The following is a 22,933-nucleotide window of genomic DNA, read 5'->3' as shown; positions in this document are numbered from 1 at the left end:
TTAAAATCACTTATGTGCAATGTAGAAAATGGTTTGTTTTTTTTTTAATCTTACTGGGTTTTTTTTTTCTTATTTTTCAAATAGGGGGATCGCATCTGGAGACACCAAAGCATTTCGAGCAGCGTATGGAAAATTGGGTGAATTACGATCGAAACTCAAGTCGTCAGTCCCACTGTTGCCCTGACAGCCACTGCAACCAGAGATATGCGTAGCGGTATCATCAAAAACTTTGGTCTTTGCAATTATGTGTGGGTAAATCAGTTGCCGGACAAGCAAAATATAAAACATGTTGTCAAGTCTGCTGCAGGAGATCAAGATACAATGTTCAAGTGGCTGGCAGATGACTTGAAGACCCATGGTGCATGTTGTGAAAGGATGATAAGAAAAATGTGCAGTAATGTATACGCGACCTTTATGGCACTGCTTCCAGAAGGTTGCCACAGGTATGTTAATAAGTTTACATGTACCACCGGAACACAGAAACTGATATCCAAAAGGATATTGTTGACAGCATGTTGGCAACAGATGGTGAAATCAGAGTTCTGATAGCTACCATTGCGTCTGGCCTGGGTGTTGACGTAAGCAGCGTACACAGTACGGTTTTGTGTGGATGCCCAAGTGATCTAGACGATTATATCCACTTTTTAAAAGCACTCAATTTTCAGGCCTTGTCAGATATACTGGTAACATGAAGAATCATGTACAGCTGTGCAGCTGTACATCGTAGCTCAGATTTTTTTCTTTTTTTTTTTACTGAAAAATGTTACGTACACACGTGTACATGTAGCTTGTACCTTTGGGCTTTGAAAATTGTTTTTTAGAGAATTCATGTGATTGTTTTAAAACAAGAATCCACTGTGGGTGTTTTTCCTCCTTAAGGTTTGTAATGGTGAGTGGTTGGTACATTGGTTTCTGGTGTACCTAAATTTTTGCAGATCCATGCTACATGTACAATAATTTTCTTTTTATCACTGCAATTCCTGTACCTTGCTCTTATTCATAGAAGCAAATACAATGTACATTTGTACACACCTACTTTTCATACTGTACTTTGTTTATTAGGCGTGAATATTTTCAGTTCATTGGACATGTTGATGGTAACATATCGTAATTACAAGTGATAGAATTATGGAAAAGTTGAAATATTTTAATTCAAGGTTGTGTTTTTGTGATGTAGTGGATTACATGTACATGTACATACAGACCATGCCAAGTGGGAATGGGCTGTGTGTTTTGGGTGTTTGGGTGGGTGTTTGAAAATTGAACTGTAAATGCCATTTGTCTGCACATGTAATTGTACATCGCATGTTCATCTATGCATACATGTACATACAAGTGTACACATGTGTAGAGTATGTTTTTGAGTTGTACAACTGCCAAGAACTTGTTTACATATACTTTCTTTACATACAAAATCATTCATGAGAAGTACAGTATGTTCTTTGGCCCATTTTGCTAAAAATAAAACTAATTCTGTTAATGCACATGAACATTTGTACCTGTAGTGTGAACTGTGTAGCAATGAATTTATTTTCTTTTTTGAACTTCAAAGCAATTTTTTTTTTTTTTTACCACGAATTGTTGTAAAACACACCAAATGAAAAAAAATAATCTACAGTGGGACCAGGAAGATTTCTTTGTCATAACTTGTAACCAGTTCGTGTCAATCCTGTGTTTTTGATGTGTAATGAGAGTCTACTACCATCTACTACACATGGTAATCAGACTGATGTGACATAACAAATTATTTCTCTGACATCAAAATTCAGAGTCAAACAGTTTACAATGTATTTTGTTTGAAATAATGCACTGTTTTTGAACAGTGATCATGAACTATCATGAATATACAGTAAATGTATTGTATATTACAGTACTTGTACATGTACATGTACAAATGAAAGTGTATAATGAAGGAATTTCAAGAGCATGGAGAAACAACTGAAATATGCCTAATATTTTATCAACTATAGAACATTGAATTTTAGTTCCTTATGAGTACATGGTGGCACAGAATATCCAACTTATCCTGAGGAATTATTTTGAACGTCCTTCCCAGAGTGACAACTTTTTGAACTCATTATTGACAGTTGGGAGTGGGATGCTAGCTTTGAAACTTCCTTGGTAGTTGGTACAACATTAACAGTTTTACCATCATGGCCAAATTTTTATAATGAAGGCTGAAGAAGTAATGTAAGTAAAAATGTACAAATTATACATATGTTCAAATTACACTACTCGTAGTCCATTTGTTTTCACTTTGCTGTCTGCTGTTACTGTACATGAAATGATGAAGACTACACAGTAGTAGTATATATATGTTCCCCTCGGCACCACGGTGGAGCCGGTGGAGCCGGTGGAGCCGGTGGAGCCGGTGGAGCTCCACCTTGGCTCCACATGATAAATATGCATGAGATGATGACGTCATACGATAGATATGCATGAGATACAATCATACATGAATATGTATGATGTCATTATTTGCTGGTAGGATTAGATAGCGTTAATAAGGGGGAAATGAGCCCATCCTTTAGATAAGATTATGAAAGCTTGACGGTGTTGTGGAGCTGTCAGGACTGTGAATATGTACGAGGTTGCTGATGTCGCGACGATGAATTCTGGACGATGTAAATCAGCTTGCCACGAACGTAAATGTAAGCGTGGAGCCTTGCGTATGGCAAGCGATGTTTTGTTCGTTTGTTGTTTTTTTTTTTGAGGAAAGGCGAGCGTTGTGTGGAGCCTAAAGAATATGCTTGAGTCTCGATTTATTTGCGAATATGTAAATCAGCGTGAAGGTTGGTTGTGTGGAGCCTCGGCAAGCGATACAACCATGATATGTGGAGCGCTACCTTTGCTGTTATTATTGTTGTTGTTGACTTTTTAAAGGAAAGTGAGTGTGGAGCCTTCAGGGTTGTGACTATGACATGTGGAGCGTAACATCTATTTCGTTTCTTAGAGGGAGGGTGAGAGTTCTAGCTGTGGAGCCTGATGCATATGCATGAGGCCGTAATATCGCCGATGATTATCAGTGAATATGCAAATTAGCTTTCCATGAACGCAAATCTATCGTTCGTAGGGCCTTGACAAGCGCGGTGACGATGTGGAGCACTACACTTACTTTTTGTTTGTGTGTTTATTTATTTGCTTGTTTAGAAAGTTGGGCGTAGAGCCTTGAGTGTTGTGACTATGACATGTGGAGCGCTACATTTATTTTCGTTTCTTAGAGGAAAGGTGAGAGTTCTAGCCTTGGAGCCTGATGTGTATGCATTAGGTCGTAGTGATGATTTATCAGTGAATATGCAAATTAGCTTTCCATGAACATCAATCCTTGACAAGCGATGTGACTATCAGATGTGGACTCAGCGCTGCACTTACTTTTAGTTTGTTTGTTTCTTTGCTTGTTTTAGGAAGGTATGTGCGGAGCCTTTAGCGCTGTCACAATGCGCTGTGGAGCGTTACGATTATTTTGTTCTAAAAGGAAAGATGAGAGTTCTTAATAGCTGTGGAGCCTTACGAATATGCATGAAACCGTAGTATCGCCGATGCTGTATTCGTAAATAATATGCAAATTAGCGTATCACGAATCTGAATACTTGTGGCATGGAGCCTTGGCGAGCGATGCGACCATAAGATGTGGAGGGTTACATCTGTGGTTGTTGTTGTTGTTGTTGTTATCTTTCCTTTGATATTAGAAAGGTGAGCGTGGAGCCTTAACAAGCGCTGCGGCTATCACATGAGATGTGAGCACTATATTATCGTTATTAGTGTTGTCATTTTTTTTTTTATTTAGGAGGGTAAGTGTCTTTACAAGCTCTGATAAATGTGGAGCGCTATATTTGTTGTTATTGTCTTTTATTAGGAAGGTGAGGGTAGAGCCTTTACAAGCTATGGGAGATGTGGAGCGCCACGTTTGTTACTGTATTAAATGTAGAAAGGTGAGGGTGGATGGAGCCTCTACAATTAAGCTACCAGATATGTGGAGCAGTACATTTGCTGTTGTCTTTTTTTCTTTTCAGGAAGATGAGGGTGGGGCCTTTGCAAGCGCTTTGACTATGAGATGTGGAGCCTTACATTTTGTCGTTGTTGCTGCTGTTGTTTTTGAGAAAGGGTGGGCGTATGTGGAGCTGTATGCATGACTATACATGTATGTGCTGTAGTGACAATCTTTTTATTATTTTTTTTCTTTTTTTTTTCTTTTTTTTTTGTTTTTTTTTTGTTTTTTTTTTGTTTTTGTTTTTGTTTTTTGTTTTTTCGTGAAAGTACATGTAACCTGCAATCCATGAAGTTTTTGCCTGGAGCCTCGTATGAAGTATCATGAAGCAAAGTGATCTTTATTATCGATCGTTCATATGGCACAACGGATAGGATATACTACATACCTAACAACATTTTGAGGGCGTAACGGATCATGATGTATAACCTCAATGAATAGCAAAATACTAGGAAGTTTTAAATGACTCGAATCTATTGCGTTAGATTCGGCCTACATAATACACATGAAGAAAGAAAGAAAAAAAAAAGGAAGAAAGAAAAACAAAATTAACAGCATCAATTGATTTATTATGTATACGCAATATGTATAGCTATTCAACTTACAAATCAAGTATCTATACAAATGGACCCAGAGTTTCTTTCTTCTTCAAAATACGTCAATGCATCACTTGAATCGTACACTATTTCAACCATAGTTCGTATATAATATGCTGTTGAATATGAATCCATGCTTTATTGAGTATTTCACTCGATTATGCGTGACAATCACATATTAACTAAATTGAACGCGACCACCATACGTGAACTAGACTACCAGTATTTTTTGATAATGATGCGTGTTTTGATCAACCTTTGATCGTGCGAGCTTGTGCAACCATGGAGGCGAAGGTTTGAAAGTGCAGTGGTATCTTTTGTACAATGGCTTGAAAGGTCGATGGTATTATGTAACCCGCAGGGAATGACTGGTCTCTATGGAGTGGTGAGGGAAATTTATCCTTCCTTTACTCCAGTTCAGGTTTATTCGGCCTTTACATTGTTTTTGAGCATATCGCTTGCATTAGTATACCCATAGATATTTACAGCAAGCAAGCAAGCTGATGCCAGAAATCATCTCCATGAAGTGGGGCGGTGAATTTTAACTCCCCTTACTCGAGTTCGGCTTTTGGTGGCTGTGGAGCATATCGCTTGCAATATCGACAGATATTCAGAGCGAGCAATTTTTTACTGTAACGTTATAATTGAATTTTCTTCTGAACTTCAATACAGTGAAACAAAAACAAAAACAGAGCAAAACAAAACAAAATAAAATAGAGCTTGAGGGAATTCATCATTGTATCGTACCAACCTGAATAAGCAGTATACAGATAAAAGTCCATGGTCGTTATTTTCACTTTGGAGTAGATTAAAACATTATATAACATAATACTGGATTGGTCGCTCTCATAGTGTTTTCCGATAAAACACTGAATTGGCGCATTTTGAATTGTTGCGATAGTTGCGTAAGGATGATGTCGATGGATGTTTGCAGTTTTGTTGATGTGGTATGGTGCTTCTAAACAAAAGAAGTATAAATCGAACGACCGAACAAACAAAGAGCAAACAGATAAATAAACAACAACAACAATAACAACAACAACAACTACAGAGAATTAAGATATGATGGCCCGTTTTCTAAGTTTGATCTCATGGACGTTTTATACATCGAAACATCAGTGACCATCATGGTCTTGTAGCGAATCAGAGAGAATTAAATTTGTATTTCTTGCATTCGTTCATATTATTTAATGCGCTAAGCAATTTTAGTCACTACATGCGTGTGTTACGTTAAAAGGTCTCAGAGATTCTTTCTTCGCTATAAGTCAAACAAGTTTAAAGCTTGTTATCGTTTGTTTACGCATCAACATACCTGTCCTAACTCTGCGTGTAAAAATAGATGTCATGTGTTGCTATGTATATATACATGTATACATGTTTGGTTAAACTGTTTTCCCCATTTTGCTGTGTATATTTGATGAATAAAGATTTTCTTCGTATTTGCTGCATGCATTTTTTTGTTTTATTCCTACCAAGAATGCGTATAGATTATCATTTATCTATTTTTTTTTTTCCAAATGAGATTCCAGTAGGCCTACTCATGCCATTCAGCAACACTCACACATGCAGGATGCATCAAACAGATCGTCGGTTCCAGGAAGGACTGAGGGGAAAGACTGCAACATTTGGCATTTAGATACATACAATTCTTTTTTTTTTTTTCTTTTTAATTAGGTTACATCTCTTTGCAAAATACGTATGCTTCTTGTAATGTGGAAACATCGATTCAAATTTCATACACAGATTTTTTTTTTTTTTTTGTACAGATCACTTTTAACAAGTATATTGTTTTCAGACTTTATTGATTTAAAGACTATGCACGAACTTATGTTTATGTACAACTAATAAGAATAAGTTACTGTAAATCTGTATGAACAATCGATACAATAATACAATACCGATATATAATTACGCTTCTGTTACACTATTCCCTATATGGGATACTTTGCGGTTGTCTTTTGATCGATATTTTCATGCATATGTACACTAGGTGATTACGCGTTTTCAGGACATTCTGTATGACAACTGTAAAAATATTGAAAAAAAAAAACCAAACACGTTAACATTCCTTAGCATAGAAAAAAAAAGAATAAGCCCTGTGCGAAATAACAATGCAGTACATTATCACCAATGACAATTTGACAACTGAATTAAAACTCAACCGTCTTGAGAATGAATACAATAAAAAAAAAAAAAACACTTTTGCACGAAATACAAATAATCTGTTTCCTCGTGAAATATTGAATGTCTTTAATACTTCTACTCGTCTCATGAGGTACTTTGCCATTTTGCATTTTCAGTGCTTTGCCTGAAGGAACGCTGTCTCCATACATAGCTTGATGTATCTCACGTATAAGAATATAAACATTTTACAAATATATAGACATTATAGAACATTACTAAACCCTTCTCTGCTAATTCATAATAAGTAACTGTATTTACTAATTTAAATAAGTAACTGTAAATTCGTATCAGCAGTCGACGCAACCAAATACATACAGGACGAAACTTAGCCGTTGTTATACAAACATTACTTTAGTGTTTTAATCTACGATATTATGCATTATCGTCGATTATTGGCTTACGATTACAAAAGTTATGAAAATACAAGCACAACAATTATAGGTTTGTTTCTTACAAGAACAAAAATACAGTATATATTCCTGTAGATAACAATACAGTTCATAATATCAAAACAGCAATGACAAATTGGCAATTGTTAGACTAATACAGTTAACGCTCTTTTTTTTTTTTTCTTCTTCTTTTTTTTGAGAATAAAATATGAGCGCAAAACGTTGGCGTGCAATACGAGCGTAAATTATTGGGAAATCAATTACATTGTACAAGATGATGTGGTTGAAACATAGAAAAGACTGTGAACAATTTTTTTTTCTTCTTCTTGATGTGTTAGCTTGTATACTTGTATATTACGATGATTATACTAAAGAAAACATGCGTGTCCATTGACTCTTGGTGTACGAGTAACACATCTTTTCACAACACCTGTATTTACAACAATTCTGCCCCGTATCTTTATATGTACATGTTGTAACCTGCATTTCGAAGAAAAAACTAATACATGTAATACACTTCACTCTATCAGACACACAATTGATACCTATACAACAGTACATCAGTACCTGCATTAATAATCACGTGAATGAGTACAGAACATATCTTTACACTGCAGAATTCATAGACGGGCCATGCTTCAATCAGTTTTATGTCATGCACCGCTTGGGGAAGTCAGATTTGACAAAAGGTCTGGGTTGATTGACGGTATAACCATCGGTTTTAATGGTTTGCTATACTGCGTGTACGTGAGTAAAAAATAAGCAGTACATAACAAATACACTTGTGAAAAAATGAAACATACAATGTAATATCATCACTCAGAGAGAGAGAGAGAGAGAGAAAAAAAAGAATGTCAAAAGCATTTCACATAAGCGTAGGTTATCCACAACTAACCGATGACACTGAGATGTGACGTTACTGTATGATACAGTTCCTTTCATTTATAAGAGCGTGCAGTGACACTAGCCAATGTCAAAACAAGCAAAGATAACAAAATGTACATGTATAGAGAGAATGATCTAATGACAACAGCTTCTCTTTATCATTAAATGTCTAAATAGGTAGTTGAAACGTTGTCTTCCAATACCTTCCTCTTTGGATAGAAGTAGGTAAAGGCATTCTTAATTTGTGAATAAGTCGAAATTCCGTTTTGGACCACACGAAATCCCTTGTTGACGCCACTACCAGCAACCTTTGAACGGAGTACCTGCAGGTACATGTCTTTCGTAATGTCATTTTGCTTCTTGTTGACTCCTTTACAACTGAATTTGTCAGTAGCACCAAAACAGTAGTAAGTTTTACTGCAGAGCGCTATTATCCCATCCCCCTCCCACTCTACTTTGAATAACCCAGGTGTCCTCTTGTCATATCGAGCATTCTCGGGGGTATCGTTTCGAGGAAACCAGTGTGCCTTGTTGTTTTCATACTTCTGTCTCATATTGGGCTTGATTATGTTATCAAACGACTCAGACGAAATGGCGATATAAGCGGAGTCCGTATCCATTTCGCACATTTGAAAGTCTGACGGATCCACGTATTCCAAGAGAAAATCGTAATAAAACTGAAGCATACGTAGTTTTGCTAATTGGTAGACGGCATGACCGATCTGAACAGGAAGGTCCATGTTAATCTTTCTCTTCGCCATATCAACCTCGTAGCAATTGTCTGAGATGGGGTTCAAGTCCCGGAAAAATGTGTCATTGATGTGTTTCTCGGCTTTTTTCCCGTCGCAAACATTGACATTTCGATGTCTTTCCTTATTTGTAATAGTTTTACCATAGGACGAGTTGCCGATTAGTTTCATGGTGTCAGCTATTATACTCTTAGAGGGATCAATATCACCCCTACGTCGAGCATTTGACACGCTTTCGCCAAAGTGTTTGAAGCAGGCAACGGGCTTGTACTCCACAAATTGGTGTATCTTGGATACGACCAATCCATGGCGAAGATACCATTGGAGTAGAGGTGTGTACAGTAGAATGTTTTGACCAAACATACTCCCAATTAAGCTACGCCTAGGAGTGTTCATGATGTCATGTTCCTTGGCGTAGGATCCCATCACGTCCCCGATATCTTCTCTAGATATGTCTACATTCTTAAAAATTGGACACATTTCTGAAAAGTGTTCTTTGAGATGATCAGGCACATGGATATCACACTGAACGAACCCAAAGAGAGCACCATGTTGAATAGCAGAGAGAAGATTCTCTTGGGTTAACCCATGACGGTATTTAGGGGGAGGAAACCTTTCCGTGAGAAAAGCGCCTAGTTTTGGATCAGTTTTGCGCATTTCTTTATATTCACACTCCCAGATGGAAATGTATTCGTAACCCAGACTTTGTACGTATCGCCGTTTTTCCTCGGTTTTTTCCAACAGTTCCTCCATAGTTTTTCCCAGTTTAGTGTTCCTTGTACGACCTTTATTGAGATGACAAGAATGCCCATGGAAGTAGCATCCATGAAATTCAAATACTTGTTTGGTTTCGGCACAAAAGCCATCCACGGGAAGCTGGAGATGTCCGATTTTCTTTTCAGAATAATTACCGGCATGTCGAATGGGAATTTGTCGACAAAAACTTTCGTATTCTAACCACTCTTGGGAGATCGGATGCCTATTTTCTGGCTTAAAGTCATTCTCGATACGTCGTCTTACATAGTGGCCTGTTGGCATTCTTTGCATAATTGCGTGTAAATACAACGCATTTGCGTCAAAACCAACTATCTTTTTGCATGGCTTACCCCCACGAATTTTTGTTACGTTACGCTCATGATACCTATGAAAAATGATAGACGGACCTCCCACCAAATTATCACGAAATGTGTAATAGAGATCCTTGTCTTTCTCCGAGATCAAGCTAAAGTGTGCCTCTGGGCTACATTTTATCAGATACTTCATGGTAAGTCCAGGAACTGAAATACCGTCTTTGAACAGATCGATTTTGAGATTCATATAGAACTCACGCATCTTCTCCACAGCTTCAATGAAAGGTGTAACGTCGAGATTATTGTACCATATCAAATAATCTCTCAGGCAAGACATCTTATTTTCTTTCCAGATGCGCTGACAGTATTCATACTGCTCTCTTGAAAAGGAGGTATGCTTGAGATTATCCCTGAAAGCTTCAATAGGGGGAAGTTCAGATTCATTCAGTTTATCGAGGCAATCCACCCAGCCATGAGGAAAGTAACCTTTCCCCTGTTCGCAGTCATACGCCTTTAGAAATGCTGCGTACGAAAATCCAGGGGCAAGAAAATTTGAAATATCTAAGAACTGGAGATGTTGCGACTTCAGAGCCATGTGATTATGGTTTCGCTTTATGACAAAGTCGACCGAATCATACTTCAAAAGTGAAGGATAGAGAAATTGTTTAATGGCATTAATGTCATACCTCCCCGAATTAAACCCAACCACAGGCAGTTCTTCGATGTGATTGACAAATCGTTGCTTTAGTCTCATGAGATGGGTTGCTTTCTTAGGCTTTTCTTTGTTTTTCTTTTGCGAGGTTTCAAATTCTTGTATTTTCAGATCTAATTTTTCTGTGACGTCCTTGTAGAAAGATTGAAGCAACGAATAAGAACTCCGACTAATTTCTAACATATACATCACAGTGTCATCGATTAGTTTTTGTGAGTCTCCATCGGACACTTGACAAAATGGTTCTGTGTATCCGGGAACATTTGAGTTAACGCTTACACTCATCGGAATATGTCTAGAGCTATACTGTAATTTGTCAGTTGGTGTATCATTCAGGTTGTTGCTGTTTTCTATCTTTTCTAGGTAGGACTCCATGTCGAAGGTAGCAAAATAAGGAAAGTATCTGCGCTCTTCTTCAACCAGAATCCCTTCATCAGCCAACTCTTCCCATATTGTCAATGGATTGTGAAATGTAGCTCTTCCCTTAGGGAAAACATGCTTAGTGGCCGTAGAAGTACACATTTTTTCGTGTCGATGGAGTGTCTTTCGAGTTTTCCAAAATTTATTGCATGTACGACATTGATAGTTTTGGCAATAACGTTCAATATCGGAGATGTAGCTGAAATGATTTTCGTATAGATTTACATACATAGTATCTGGAAATTTGTCCAGTCCCCGTCGGACGAGTTTAGCGGCTACTGCTACATTATCATTGTCTGCCAGTTTCTTTTCACATTCTGTCACACCTTCATCATCACTACATTGTACTGGTTGTAACTCATACACCATAATATTGATCTTAAAGAACTCTTCCACTTTATTCAAATGACCGAGTCTAACGCCTGAAAACTCTGAGGTGGAAACATGAGGTAGGCCTGTGTACTGTTTCAGCAATTGTTTGGCCTTGGTTTCAAGACCTTCAGACTTTTCCCCCTGAAAGAGAGCTAGGCATCTAAAAAGACATAGGTTATCATTATACACCCGGCCATCCCTTCGGCTACTGACTAACGAAACAATGGCCTGGTTATTCTGTACATAAGCTGGGAGATCTATCCCTTGGCCAATGGGATGATCTGTGAGACAAAATACATAGAACGTCACATTTGTGATATGCTGAACCACCCATTTGGAATTTGGGCGAAGTGTTCGAGCATATTCCAGAACATCTTCTTTCAGAAATGTATCCAGAAACTCTTGAAATGACGATTTGTTAGTAACGAGGGCAGGCTCGTTGAGTACTTTAGTGTTTCTACTGGCATAGAAATACCGACACTCGTTAGTTTCATTGTTACAGAGTACGAAACCGTAAGACGCATTAATCTTGAAAACTGAAGACTGCTGTTCAAACACTTTTTGTGCCTTTTCTCGAAGACTTTCGTTGTTAAGGTTTGGAAGATGAAAGTTGTAAAAGCGATGAACTCTGCCAAACGACTGTCTGTCTTGAATGTCAAGCCAATGTTCCCTGTACACTTGGGCGGCGCAGCTTTCAGGGTCGATGTATGGAGGAATGTCGATAATCGGCATCAAGTCAGGCTGTACGCGACGTCCTGAAAATGGGGTGCATTGATTTATGCATAATAAATCATCATTTGTTGCACTAATATAATCAAAAGCCTATTTGCTCGGCTAACTAGAAAATGTATCGCAGTATTATTCTTGAAATCAACAACCAAATGATACAAATGAATTGTAGGTCGGTCTATATTTTGTTACATGACAATTGAGTTTTTTCTTTTCTTTTCTTTTCTTTTTTTTTTACAAACAAAGAAGCAAACAAATTTTGAGTTAATCTAGGCCTTCCACTGTATATATGACTATTTGACGTTTGTTGTATATTTGATTAAACTTGGATATATCCTCGCAAAAAAAAAAAATAAAATCGAGCAGTTGGAAACCATGTAAAGCAAATTCATTACATAAAGACAACAATGCAGAATGGTCACACGCTTATTTGCATAGTGCGATGTCTCGTACTGATCATTACGCTACTAAGAAGTTTGTGCTTCCTCTTGTTCTTCATTATAAATCAAGGGAGAACTGACAAGATTTTGTAAGAAACAACTAACTCATTATTTTTGCTGTGTACAAGTGTGTAGATATCGAGATAGATAATGTATCTATAATTTTCACCCATCTTTACAATGATATATGCAGTAGGGGCTGTTCTTGTTTAGTCTAGCATTTTCTTTTTTTTTATTATTCTTAAGTGCATACTACTGCCTAAAATATCTACACAAACTGATAACCATTTGATATTCAGTTCAAGCATTTTGATTATCCCACAAATTGGTAGCCATTATCTTCACAGTTGTAATCAATCACGACATATAAAATGTATTATACTAAATTATAAATTCTAATAAAGTTGTTGTTTATGTACTTACTCTTTGCTTGGTTTCCTTGTTGTTCAGGTGTTCGCTTTTTGGGTGCTTTTGGAAGAGTCCGGTGTTGATGGGAATCCAGATGTTTCATAAATTTCTCACGTTGGTAATATGTCCGTCCACATGTATGACACAAATAGCTATCTCTCTGGCGATGTGTTTTCACGTGTTCATCAAGATGCTTCTGTTCTATGAATTGTGCATCACACTGTGAGCAAGTTAGACGCCCGTCTTCACCATCCGTTTTCACGTTATTCGGATTTTGGTGGGTTTTCATGTGTCGTTTGAGACTATCGGGCCGACTGAAAGCTTTTCCACACAAATCACACACATGCAATACTCTCTGTTCTTGATGAAATACACGATGGTGGCGCAACAAATTCTTTTTCTCCGTGAAATTTGCGCTGCAAAACTCGCAGCTAAATTTCCGACAGACGTCTTCCATGGTGGCTTTAGTATTTTGTCTCTGTAAGAATACAGGCAAGTGTAATCAACAAAGATGGCACAAAATGGGTATATAAACACGTTTCTTTCTTGAACTCTTAGAGGTCCGTGCTCCACAAATGCCAAAGGCTGAATGAACCTGAACCCGAGTAAAGGAGGGTTATAACTCCCGCCCCATATCAGGCGAAGCGGTCATTTCCTACGGTTACGTAATAATATTATCACGCTCGAATGATTCCTGGCAACTGCACACAGATCTGCCATAGCACATAGCATATAGTTTAACATGCAATTCCAGACACTCACCTCCATTGTACTGCACAAGCTTGTACATGGCCAAACAAGATACGGTGTAGACAGTATAAAAAGTACTGGTAGTCTTGCTCACGTATGATATTCATGTCCACTTTACTTGATAGCATCATGCACACTCAAGTATACCGTAAGATGTGAATGCACTAAACTTTTCCACAACATACGAGCTTCAACAGTCCTGCGTTTTAAGACTATCAAATTAATGTAAAGCTTAATGTACAAAAATTATTAAAGTGAAGCACTAATAAATGCTAAATTAAAAGCAGGTTCGAAAAAAAAATGTTGGTCGGTCAACAAAGAAGCCTTTTCTAAATCGTTAAGGCCTTATTTCTTATGTATACATGTAACAGAAGTGTAGTTAAGGTGATTTCTTTTTGTTTATGTCATTGATCTGTAATTGTGTGAATCATGTTACTACAAATGCATTTGTTGTTTTATTTTGTGTATATACAGGGGCGCCATTGTAAAGCAGTTAGCAAACTGAATGTGTCTACCCTGTCTTATTCTTAAAAGAAAACATGAATAACAATAATAAAAAATGATAATAACAAGCTCAGACGTGTTGAGCAAAAAAACAAGTACAACGAAAAAAAAAAAAGTTTGCGAAATTCAAAAGAAAAAAAAAAAACAATTCAAGGATAAATGACCACAACACCACACATTTTATAACGATTTCAATAACTAAAAACAACAAAATACGAATGAATGCGAGAAATATAAATTAATTCTAATTCGACTCGTGAACAAGATTATACTCATCAATATTACGATGTCTATAGGATATCCGTTAGATCAAACTAAGAAAAAAAAAAACTATCGGATATCTTACTCTCTTTTTATTGTTGTTTGTTTATTGGTATTTATTTGTTCGTTACTTTAAATTGTCTCGAAACAGCATACTGCGCCAAAGATTCTACAAACATCGACCAACATCATCACTCAGCAACTATCGCAGCAACAAAAATGCGCCAATCCAATATGCTTTATAGGGAAACAGGATGAGACCGACCTATCCAGTGTCGTGATATATATTATTTAAACCTACTCCAAAGTAGAAAGTAGCGGTCATCTGTCATCTATTCACTACAAATTCAGCGTGCTACGATACAATGAACAATTTTTTCTTTAGCTGGGATTTCTTTCTTTTTGATATTCAAATTCATTGGAAAATTCAATTTCATCTTCGTGTTGAAATTGCTCACCTAGAATGTCTGAGGGTAATGCAGGCGATACGCTCCACAACCACCAAAGGCCGAACTCGAGTAAGGGGAGTTAAAATTCACCGCCCCACTTCAAGGAAAGCGGTCATTCTACGGTTACGTAATACCATAACGCGTAAATGATTTCTGGCCCCGGCTTCCTGTGAATATCTGCGGGTAATGCAAGCGATATGCTCAAAAACAATGTAAAGGCCGAATGAACCTGAACTGGAGGAAAGGAAGGATAAATTTCCCTCACCACTCCATAGAGACCTGTCATTCCCTACTGGTTACATAATACCATCGACTTTTCTGGCCACTGTACCAAAGATACACTGTACCACTGCGTTTATTATGCACAGGCACTTTCAAACCTTCGCCTCCATGGTTGCACAAGCTCGCACGATCAAAGGTTGATCAAAACACGCATCATTATCAAAAAATACTGGTAGTCTAGTTCACGTATGGTGGTCGCGTTCAATTTAGTTAATATGTGATTGTCACGCATAATCGAGTGAAATACTCAATAAAGCATGGATTCATATTCAACAGCATATTATATACGAACTATGGTTGAAATAGTGTACGATTCAAGTGATGCATTGACGTATTTTGAAGAAGAAAGAAACTCTGGGTCCATTTGTATAGATACTTGATTTGTAAGTTGAATAGCTATACATATTGCGTATACATAATAAATCAATTGATGCTGTTAATTTTGTTTTTCTTTCTTCCTTTTTTTTTCTTTCTTTCTTCATGTGTATTATGTAGGCCGAATCTAACGCAATAGATTCGAGTCATTTAAAACTTCCTAGTATTTTGCTATTCATTGAGGTTATACATCATGATCCGTTACGCCCTCAAAATGTTGTTAGGTATGCAGTATATCCTATCCGTTGTGCCATATGAACGATCGATAATAAAGATCACTTTGCTTCATGATACTTCATACGAGGCTCCAGGCAAAAACTTCATGGATTGCAGGTTACATGTACTTTCACGAAAAAACAAAAAACAAAAACAAAAACAAAAAACAAAAACAAAAAAAAAAACAAAACAAGAAAAAAAAAGAAAAAAAAATAATAAAAAGATTGTCACTACAGCACATACATGTATAGTCATGCATACAGCTCCACATACGCCCACCCTTTCTCAAAAACAACAGCAGCAACAACGACAAAATGTAAGGCTCCACATCTCATAGTCAAAGCGCTTGCAAAGGCCCCACCCTCATCTTCCTGAAAAGAAAAAAAGACAACAGCAAATGTACTGCTCCACATATCTGGTAGCTTAATTGTAGAGGCTCCATCCACCCTCACCTTTCTACATTTAATACAGTAACAAACGTGGCGCTCCACATCTCCCATAGCTTGTAAAGGCTCTACCCTCACCTTCCTAATAAAAGACAATAACAACAAATATAGCGCTCCACATTTATCAGAGCTTGTAAAGACACTTACCCTCCTAAATAAAAAAAAAAAAATGACAACACTAATAACGATAATATAGTGCTCACATCTCACGTGATAGCCGCAGCGCTTGTTAAGGCTCCACGCTCACCTTTCTAATATCAAAGGAAAGATAACAACAACAACAACAACCACAGATGTAACCCTCCACATCTTATGGTCGCATCGCTCGCCAAGGCTCCATGCCACAAGTATTCAGATTCGTGATACGCTAATTTGCATATTATTTACGAATACAGCATCGGCGATACTACGGTTTCATGCATATTCGTAAGGCTCCACAGCTATTAAGAACTCTCATCTTTCCTTTTAGAACAAAATAATCGTAACGCTCCACAGCGCATTGTGACAGCGCTAAAGGCTCCGCACATACCTTCCTAAAACAAGCAAAGAAACAAACAAACTAAAAGTAAGTGCAGCGCTGAGTCCACATCTGATAGTCACATCGCTTGTCAAGGATTGATGTTCATGGAAAGCTAATTTGCATATTCACTGATAAATCATCACTACGACCTAATGCATACACATCAGGCTCCAAGGCTAGAACTCTCACCTTTCCTCTAAGAAACGAAAATAAATGTAGCGCTCCACATGTCATAGTCACAACACTCAAGGCTCTACGCCCAACTTTCTAAACAAGCAAATAAATAAACACACAAACAAAAAGTAAGTGTAGTGCTCCACATCGTCACCGCGCTTGTCAAGGCCCTACGAACGATAGATTTGCGTTCATGGAAAGCTAATTTGCATATTCACTGATAATCATCGGCGATATTACGGCCTCATGCATATGCATCAGGCTCCACAGCTAGAACTCTCACCCTCCCTCTAAGAAACGAAATAGATGTTACGCTCCACATGTCATAGTCACAACCCTGAAGGCTCCACACTCACTTTCCTTTAAAAAGTCAACAACAACAATAATAACAGCAAAGGTAGCGCTCCACATATCATGGTTGTATCGCTTGCCGAGGCTCCACACAACCAACCTTCACGCTGATTTACATATTCGCAAATAAATCGAGACTCAAGCATATTCTTTAGGCTCCACACAACGCTCGCCTTTCCTCAAAAAAAAAAACAACAAACGAACAAAACATCGCTTGCCATACGCAAGGCTCCACGCTTACATTTACGTTCGTGGCAAGCTGATTTACATCGTCCAGAATTCATCGTCGCGACATCAGCAACCTCGTACATATTCACAGTCCTGACAGCTCCACAACACCGTCAAGCTTTCATAATCTTATCTAAAGGATGGGCTCATTTCCCCCTTATTAACGCTATCTAATCCTACCAGCAAATAATGACATCATACATATTCATGTATGATCTCATGCATATCTATCGTATGACGTCATCATCTCATGCATATTTATCATGTGGAGCCAAGGTGGAGCTCCACCGGCTCCACCGGCTCCACCGGCTCCACCGGCTCCACCGTGGTGCCGAGGGGAACATATATATACTACTCACAGTGTATTTAACAGTACATACTTATATTGCACATGTACAATGTACATGTACACTGTACATTGCACATTTCAAAGTACAATAGTGATAAATTGATGTATTTCCTGACCACACCTCAACAGTGAAAAAAAAAAATCTAAACTTATTTACCAATACTCAGCTGCCATAAACGTGGAAAAAAAAGTAAAGTCTACAACACTGTACAGCTGTATGTACAAAGTACACATAATTTTAATGTACATGTATGTTTTAATTTGGATGTGATTTGTAATAGGGGGTTTAATCAAATTGCTAACATGTGAGTGTGTGTGTGCATGTGTTTGTGTATGTTTGTGTGTGTGTGTGTGTGCACATTCGTGTATGCATTTGTGTGTGTTGTGTGCATGGCCCACACATTTCCCAAGCATAATTTCACGCTGATATCCCCCTTAAATGTTTGTGAATTAGAAACAAACAAGTTGCTCTGTCAGACTGTCTTTTGATATGAATAGGCCTATTATTTAATAATGGTTATACATGGAGCTACTTTTTTGAGCAAATACAGGTATGGTTAGCAAAAAAAAAGGAAGATATAATTGGATATTATATATATATATATATATATATATATATATATATATATATATGCATATGCAGAAGGGCAGTTCAACCAAAACTGTTCACTTCTGTAATGCCAGAGACAAATGGACCAATATCTCTGTAGCAAAAATTACCTTAAGCGTCTTCATCTTGGTTTACTAAATTTAGCTTTGTTATCATGAAGACTAACAAAGACTGAGTGACGGGGTATTCTTACAACAGGGATATTGGTCTGATTGTCTCTGTTATAGAAATTATCAAAGTGAATAGTTTCAGTCTAACTGCTCAGTAGGCCCTACATGAAGTGGTAATAAAATGATAAAAGTTTTACAAACTTAGCGCAATTCTTTAAATTTAGACTGCTCTCTACTAACATTTGGGGAAAAGAACAAACAAAAAAGGCACTTTCTGGTTCCTTGATACATATACTTACAAAACTTATGCTTGATACTAGTATCTTGTATACCATAGCTAAGTACCGGTTCATACAACCCACATCTCACAGCCCTGAGCTTACATTACAAAATTACATTGTTATTTAGTGGGCCAGATAATAATGAAAACAGGTGCATACAAGTGCCTTTGTCAATTTAAGAATTTCTTTAATTTCTGAATATTTCATCATACAATATTATTAATGAAGAATAATTGATGACAAAATTATTTCCGTTAATGAATATGATTGGCACAACCCCCCAAAAACAACAACAACAACAACAACAAAAACAAAACATACTGATCCCCTTTACCAACAATAACATCGCCAAACAAATCTTCCAACTTTTCTTGAGGTCCACATCTCACGACGTTCTTTGCAGTTTTATGTAGTGTTTGGACGTTAGAAGTGGCACATCACAAATGATACATCGGCGAGCTGGCGATTTGTAGCTCGTCATTTCGAATCTCAAGAATGATATTCAAGTCATCATCGAATCTGGGCACAACTCAGTCCAAAACACCACGTGAAAGTAGGTCCTAGATGACTGCAACCATAACTTTCAGCCAGTCAAAAACGTTGCACGAATCAGCTGTGCAACAATGCATGGCACGGATCACTGAAGTACTGAGTATCGCATTGCATTGTGATCAAGGAGTTGGCTCTTTGATTGTGATAATGTGTGATGTGCAAAAATGCAGGCATCTCTGGGCACATAATTAGTAATTGTTGCAGATCGCACTAGTATTCACGGTGCAATGCACACAGCTGGCTGCAGATCAATCGATCCCACAAAACTTTTCTGTGATCGATCCCTTAGTTTTCATGCATACGCAATGAGCTTGCGAGAGGTAGGGCATTACGTCAGCATACCTAATATGAACTTTTGACCCTACGCACTGTCAAACCATTCTGGACGTTTTTTTCGGACAGGTTTGCTGGCACCGAGCGGTTACAGGGGATAGCGCGATAAGCTGTGGAGCGGCGCGTGGATGCGTAATGATAGAAAACGTCCAGAATCTGGACTACTCAGGGGCTTGCTGCTTTGCCATTTATAGGGGATAACTATAAAAAAAACAAGAAAAAAACAAAACAAAACCAAAAAAGTAAATACAGGTGTGCTTGACAATACCTACTGTACAAATATAAACAGAAGGGAACTTGGAAGAAGAAATACTGCCTGTGTCTTACAGCATAATGGCCTTGACCCCTTGGCAACCTGCAATAGAAATATATCTATTTCTATCAGCCCACAAATATACCCCAGTATTGTTGGAAAACCAGACAGGTGTAGGAATTCGCAGGAGCAGAGTGACTTATCAGGGGAAGGCAGGGTTGACTCCTCCCAGTACAGGGTGCTGTATCATTTTTCAGCTTAAAATCATGTGTTCTCATGCTTAATTCAGTGACTAATTCAACTATCTAGCTTGGCAACAGTCATCCACATCATGGACTTGACATAAAGGTTATTCAATTTTTTTCTCCCCCAATCGAGACCTGAGATGAGAAAAAAATGGTTGCCAGACATGTGAGCATGAGAAAAGAGCGCTGAGGCAGCACTGTCACACCTGATGTGTGAGGCTTGGTACAATACAGGCCCCCACATCCACCGGTCACATGCATTGGGGGTATTTGAGGCAGCGAGCATTTCCTGATTTACAAAAGAGGAGTCCATAGGCAGAGCCTTTGCTCTAAGTTTATGGGATAACGCAAAAGCATCAGATTGGCCACAATCACCAGAAAACAGACTAGATGACTTCTTTTTTTTTTTTGGGCCATTTATCACCCCCATCACCCCAATACTTCACTCCCTTCATCCTCTACCCATTGTTTAAAGGATACAATTCAAAGTGAATACATCTCTGAATTATAAGTTCCCAAGAGTCCATCCCATGTCCTGTGATCCTCCTCCTCGATCCATCTACAATTTAGCCCTGGCCCTATACCATGTCCCCACAAGCGCTTTCACTACTCCTCAACTATGGAACAAGCTCCCCCTTCACATCAGATCTTGATCTTCATTAGATATGTTAAGACTCAGCTGAAGACATACTTAATGAGATCAATCTAAGTAAAAAATTAGCACAATTTCGTGTTGTTGTACTTGTCAATAACTTATCATTTTTGGGGGGCGGTGGCATATAAGCACGCTAATCTTAGTATGAATTTAATCATTAATGATATGTTTGTAATAGTTATTGAGACCAACTGTTTGGTATTTGATATTGTGAACTGTTTTTGGTTTAAGTATACAGTTTGATGTAATGTGGGAAAGAAATTATTGTAAAGTACTATGTTGAATAATGTAGGAAGACCAGTATCAGGTGCTTCTAAACTCTGTATTAAACATTGTAAAAATGTAAATTATTACCTCCGCCAAGGAAGGAGATTATGTCTTCATCAGTGATGGTTTGTCAGTTAGTTAGTTGTTTGTTTGTGTGCAAAATAACTAAAAAAGTTGCGAATGGATTTAGATGAAACTTGCAGGATAGGTTGAGAATGACACAAGGAACAGATGATTAAATTTCGGTAGTGATCTGCGAATGTTGGGCAGTAGAAAGCTAAATTTTAAGTGGGAGAAAATACATCTTCAGCAAGAGACACACTGCTGGAGCGGGAGAAATTCAACTCAAGCTGGAGAGCAGGGGATTTTTGGGAAAATGGTCACAAAGTAAGAGAGTTGGAGTCTCTGCAGCACACCTACCTGTCTGGAGTATGCCTTGACGTCCAAGAAGATTTTAAGTTTGAGGTTGAGACACTCCTGGATGGCTTCGTCAAGTGTTGGGATGGACTCGTAGGCAAACTGGGATTTCCTGCTGTAGGCAGAAAAGGTCATCACAGGTCATTTATATGATATTGAATGGCTATGAATGGGATACCAGGGAATATTGAGAGCGATATTCCTTGGCATTCAGGGGCTGGTATTTCATGAAATAAAGCCATCCAATATTATCATCATCATCTACATTTGTATTTAATCATTACGTAGAGAAGGCATAAACTGTAAAAAAGTAACATACTTCTACTTGTCTTCGAAGCTGACTCAGCACTGAAAAAGGAGTAGGACCTATGGTGCAACTGCGTATGTTCTAGCGAGATGTTTGCACGTTTGTGAATTGTAACAAGAGTTCGCGCACTAGTAGCAAGCCTTCGCGCTCTCAGCAAGCGCTCACATGACAGACGAGACAAAATACAGTGTATCACTGCACTGCCACTGACAACAGTAGCCTATGGGGAATTAATATGTTGGCCTACGTGTTTCGTTCAATACGCTCTCAAATTGCACAGTGAAAATCATACGGATGAGAATACGCGTTTTCAATATGCCGCTAAAATGTCCTACATGTAGGTAAAGATGATAATTGACCTTGCGGTTGAGTTTGGTCCACAAAGAGAGTAACTTTGCACGAGAGCAACCAGATCACAATTGACACCTGTTGGTTGTGTGTTTGGTTCTAAGACAATCAGTTCAGTCTGGTCAACTTGTACAGAGCGAAAGGGAGAGAACAATTTAAATAACTCATCCCAGCATCTTTAGTTTGGTTAGGTCCAGAATAAAATCTGGTATCTAATGATCGCTATTAATCACCAGGAATCGGAATGCACTCTCAAAATCATCACATGAGTATTAAAAGTCTTTTTTAGAGATAATAATCACTCCAGAAAGAATTGAGTTCATAGTAAACCACACATCAGTGGGTCCAGAACTTCTTATCATGCAAATTATCAGAGAACACCACAAGATAATGCTGAAAGTTTGTGTGATCAAATCCCACATAAACACTTTCACCTTTGAGTAAATATAAACACTGACTTGTAACAGGGAGGATCTCTTTCTACCACCCTGTTGATGTTTTTTTTTACAACTTTGAAAAGACAACATGGCATTTTGTACTGAATATGGCACACAATACCTATAAGACTTTTAACTTGCAAGAAGGTAACATCTAAACCTCCCTGCTTGTAACAGTCTTTAGGTATTGTGGGCCATATCAAGTACAAAATGCCACTGTCTTTTCAAAGTTTGTTTTGTTTTTTGTTTTCTTTTAAAGGCAGCACAACTT

The 22,933-nt window shown here is 37.9% G+C and overlaps 3 protein-coding genes across 3 annotated transcripts in view; all 3 read right to left on the bottom strand.

The window, feature by feature from the left end:
• The window catches only part of LOC139743249 (glycerophosphodiester phosphodiesterase 1-like), a 51,105-nt gene that overhangs the window by 21,886 nt on the left and 6,286 nt on the right, over positions 1-22,933 (bottom strand). Inside the window, exon 3 of the mRNA XM_071653746.1 lies at positions 21,574-21,685. Within this exon, the coding sequence (XP_071509847.1) occupies positions 21,574-21,685 (112 nt within the window). The remainder of the gene's footprint in view (positions 1-21,573; positions 21,686-22,933) is intronic.
• On the bottom strand, positions 8,204-9,125 carry LOC139743250 (uncharacterized). The gene has a single exon (XM_071653747.1). It carries the CDS (start codon positions 8,960-8,962, stop codon positions 8,204-8,206), a length of 759 nt encoding a protein of 252 aa, XP_071509848.1. The 5' UTR covers positions 8,963-9,125.
• Positions 9,558-13,632, bottom strand: LOC139743245 (uncharacterized). The gene is made up of 3 exons (XM_071653742.1): positions 12,958-13,632; positions 11,223-12,120; positions 9,558-9,576 (listed from the first exon to the last, which is right to left on the bottom strand). The coding sequence occupies exons 1-3, from the start codon at positions 13,397-13,399 to the stop codon at positions 9,558-9,560; spliced, it is 1,359 nt and encodes a 452-aa protein (XP_071509843.1). The 5' UTR covers positions 13,400-13,632.

Source organism: Diadema antillarum, unplaced genomic scaffold (assembly GCF_040938485.1).
Source record: "Diadema antillarum isolate AM-2024a unplaced genomic scaffold, OU_Dant_1.0 seq00001060_RagTag, whole genome shotgun sequence".
Lineage (NCBI taxonomy): Eukaryota > Metazoa > Echinodermata > Echinoidea > Diadematoida > Diadematidae > Diadema > Diadema antillarum.
Note: the sequence above shows the minus strand (reverse complement) of the source record. Positions and strands in the feature narration are given on the sequence as shown.

What these genes read in the sequence shown, in the direction of transcription:
- LOC139743250 (XM_071653747.1), bottom strand. Translation starts at nt 8,962, where the DNA reads ATGAAACTAATCGGCAACTCGTCCTATGGTAAAACTATTACAAATAAG.
- LOC139743245 (XM_071653742.1), bottom strand. Translation starts at nt 13,399, where the DNA reads ATGGAAGACGTCTGTCGGAAATTTAGCTGCGAGTTTTGCAGCGCAAAT. An exon ending in ACAAGGAAACCAAGCAAAGA is followed by an intron (nt 12,121 to 12,957) that starts GTAAGTACATAA and finishes CCCCATTTTCAG; the next exon opens with GACGTCGCGTACAGCCTGAC.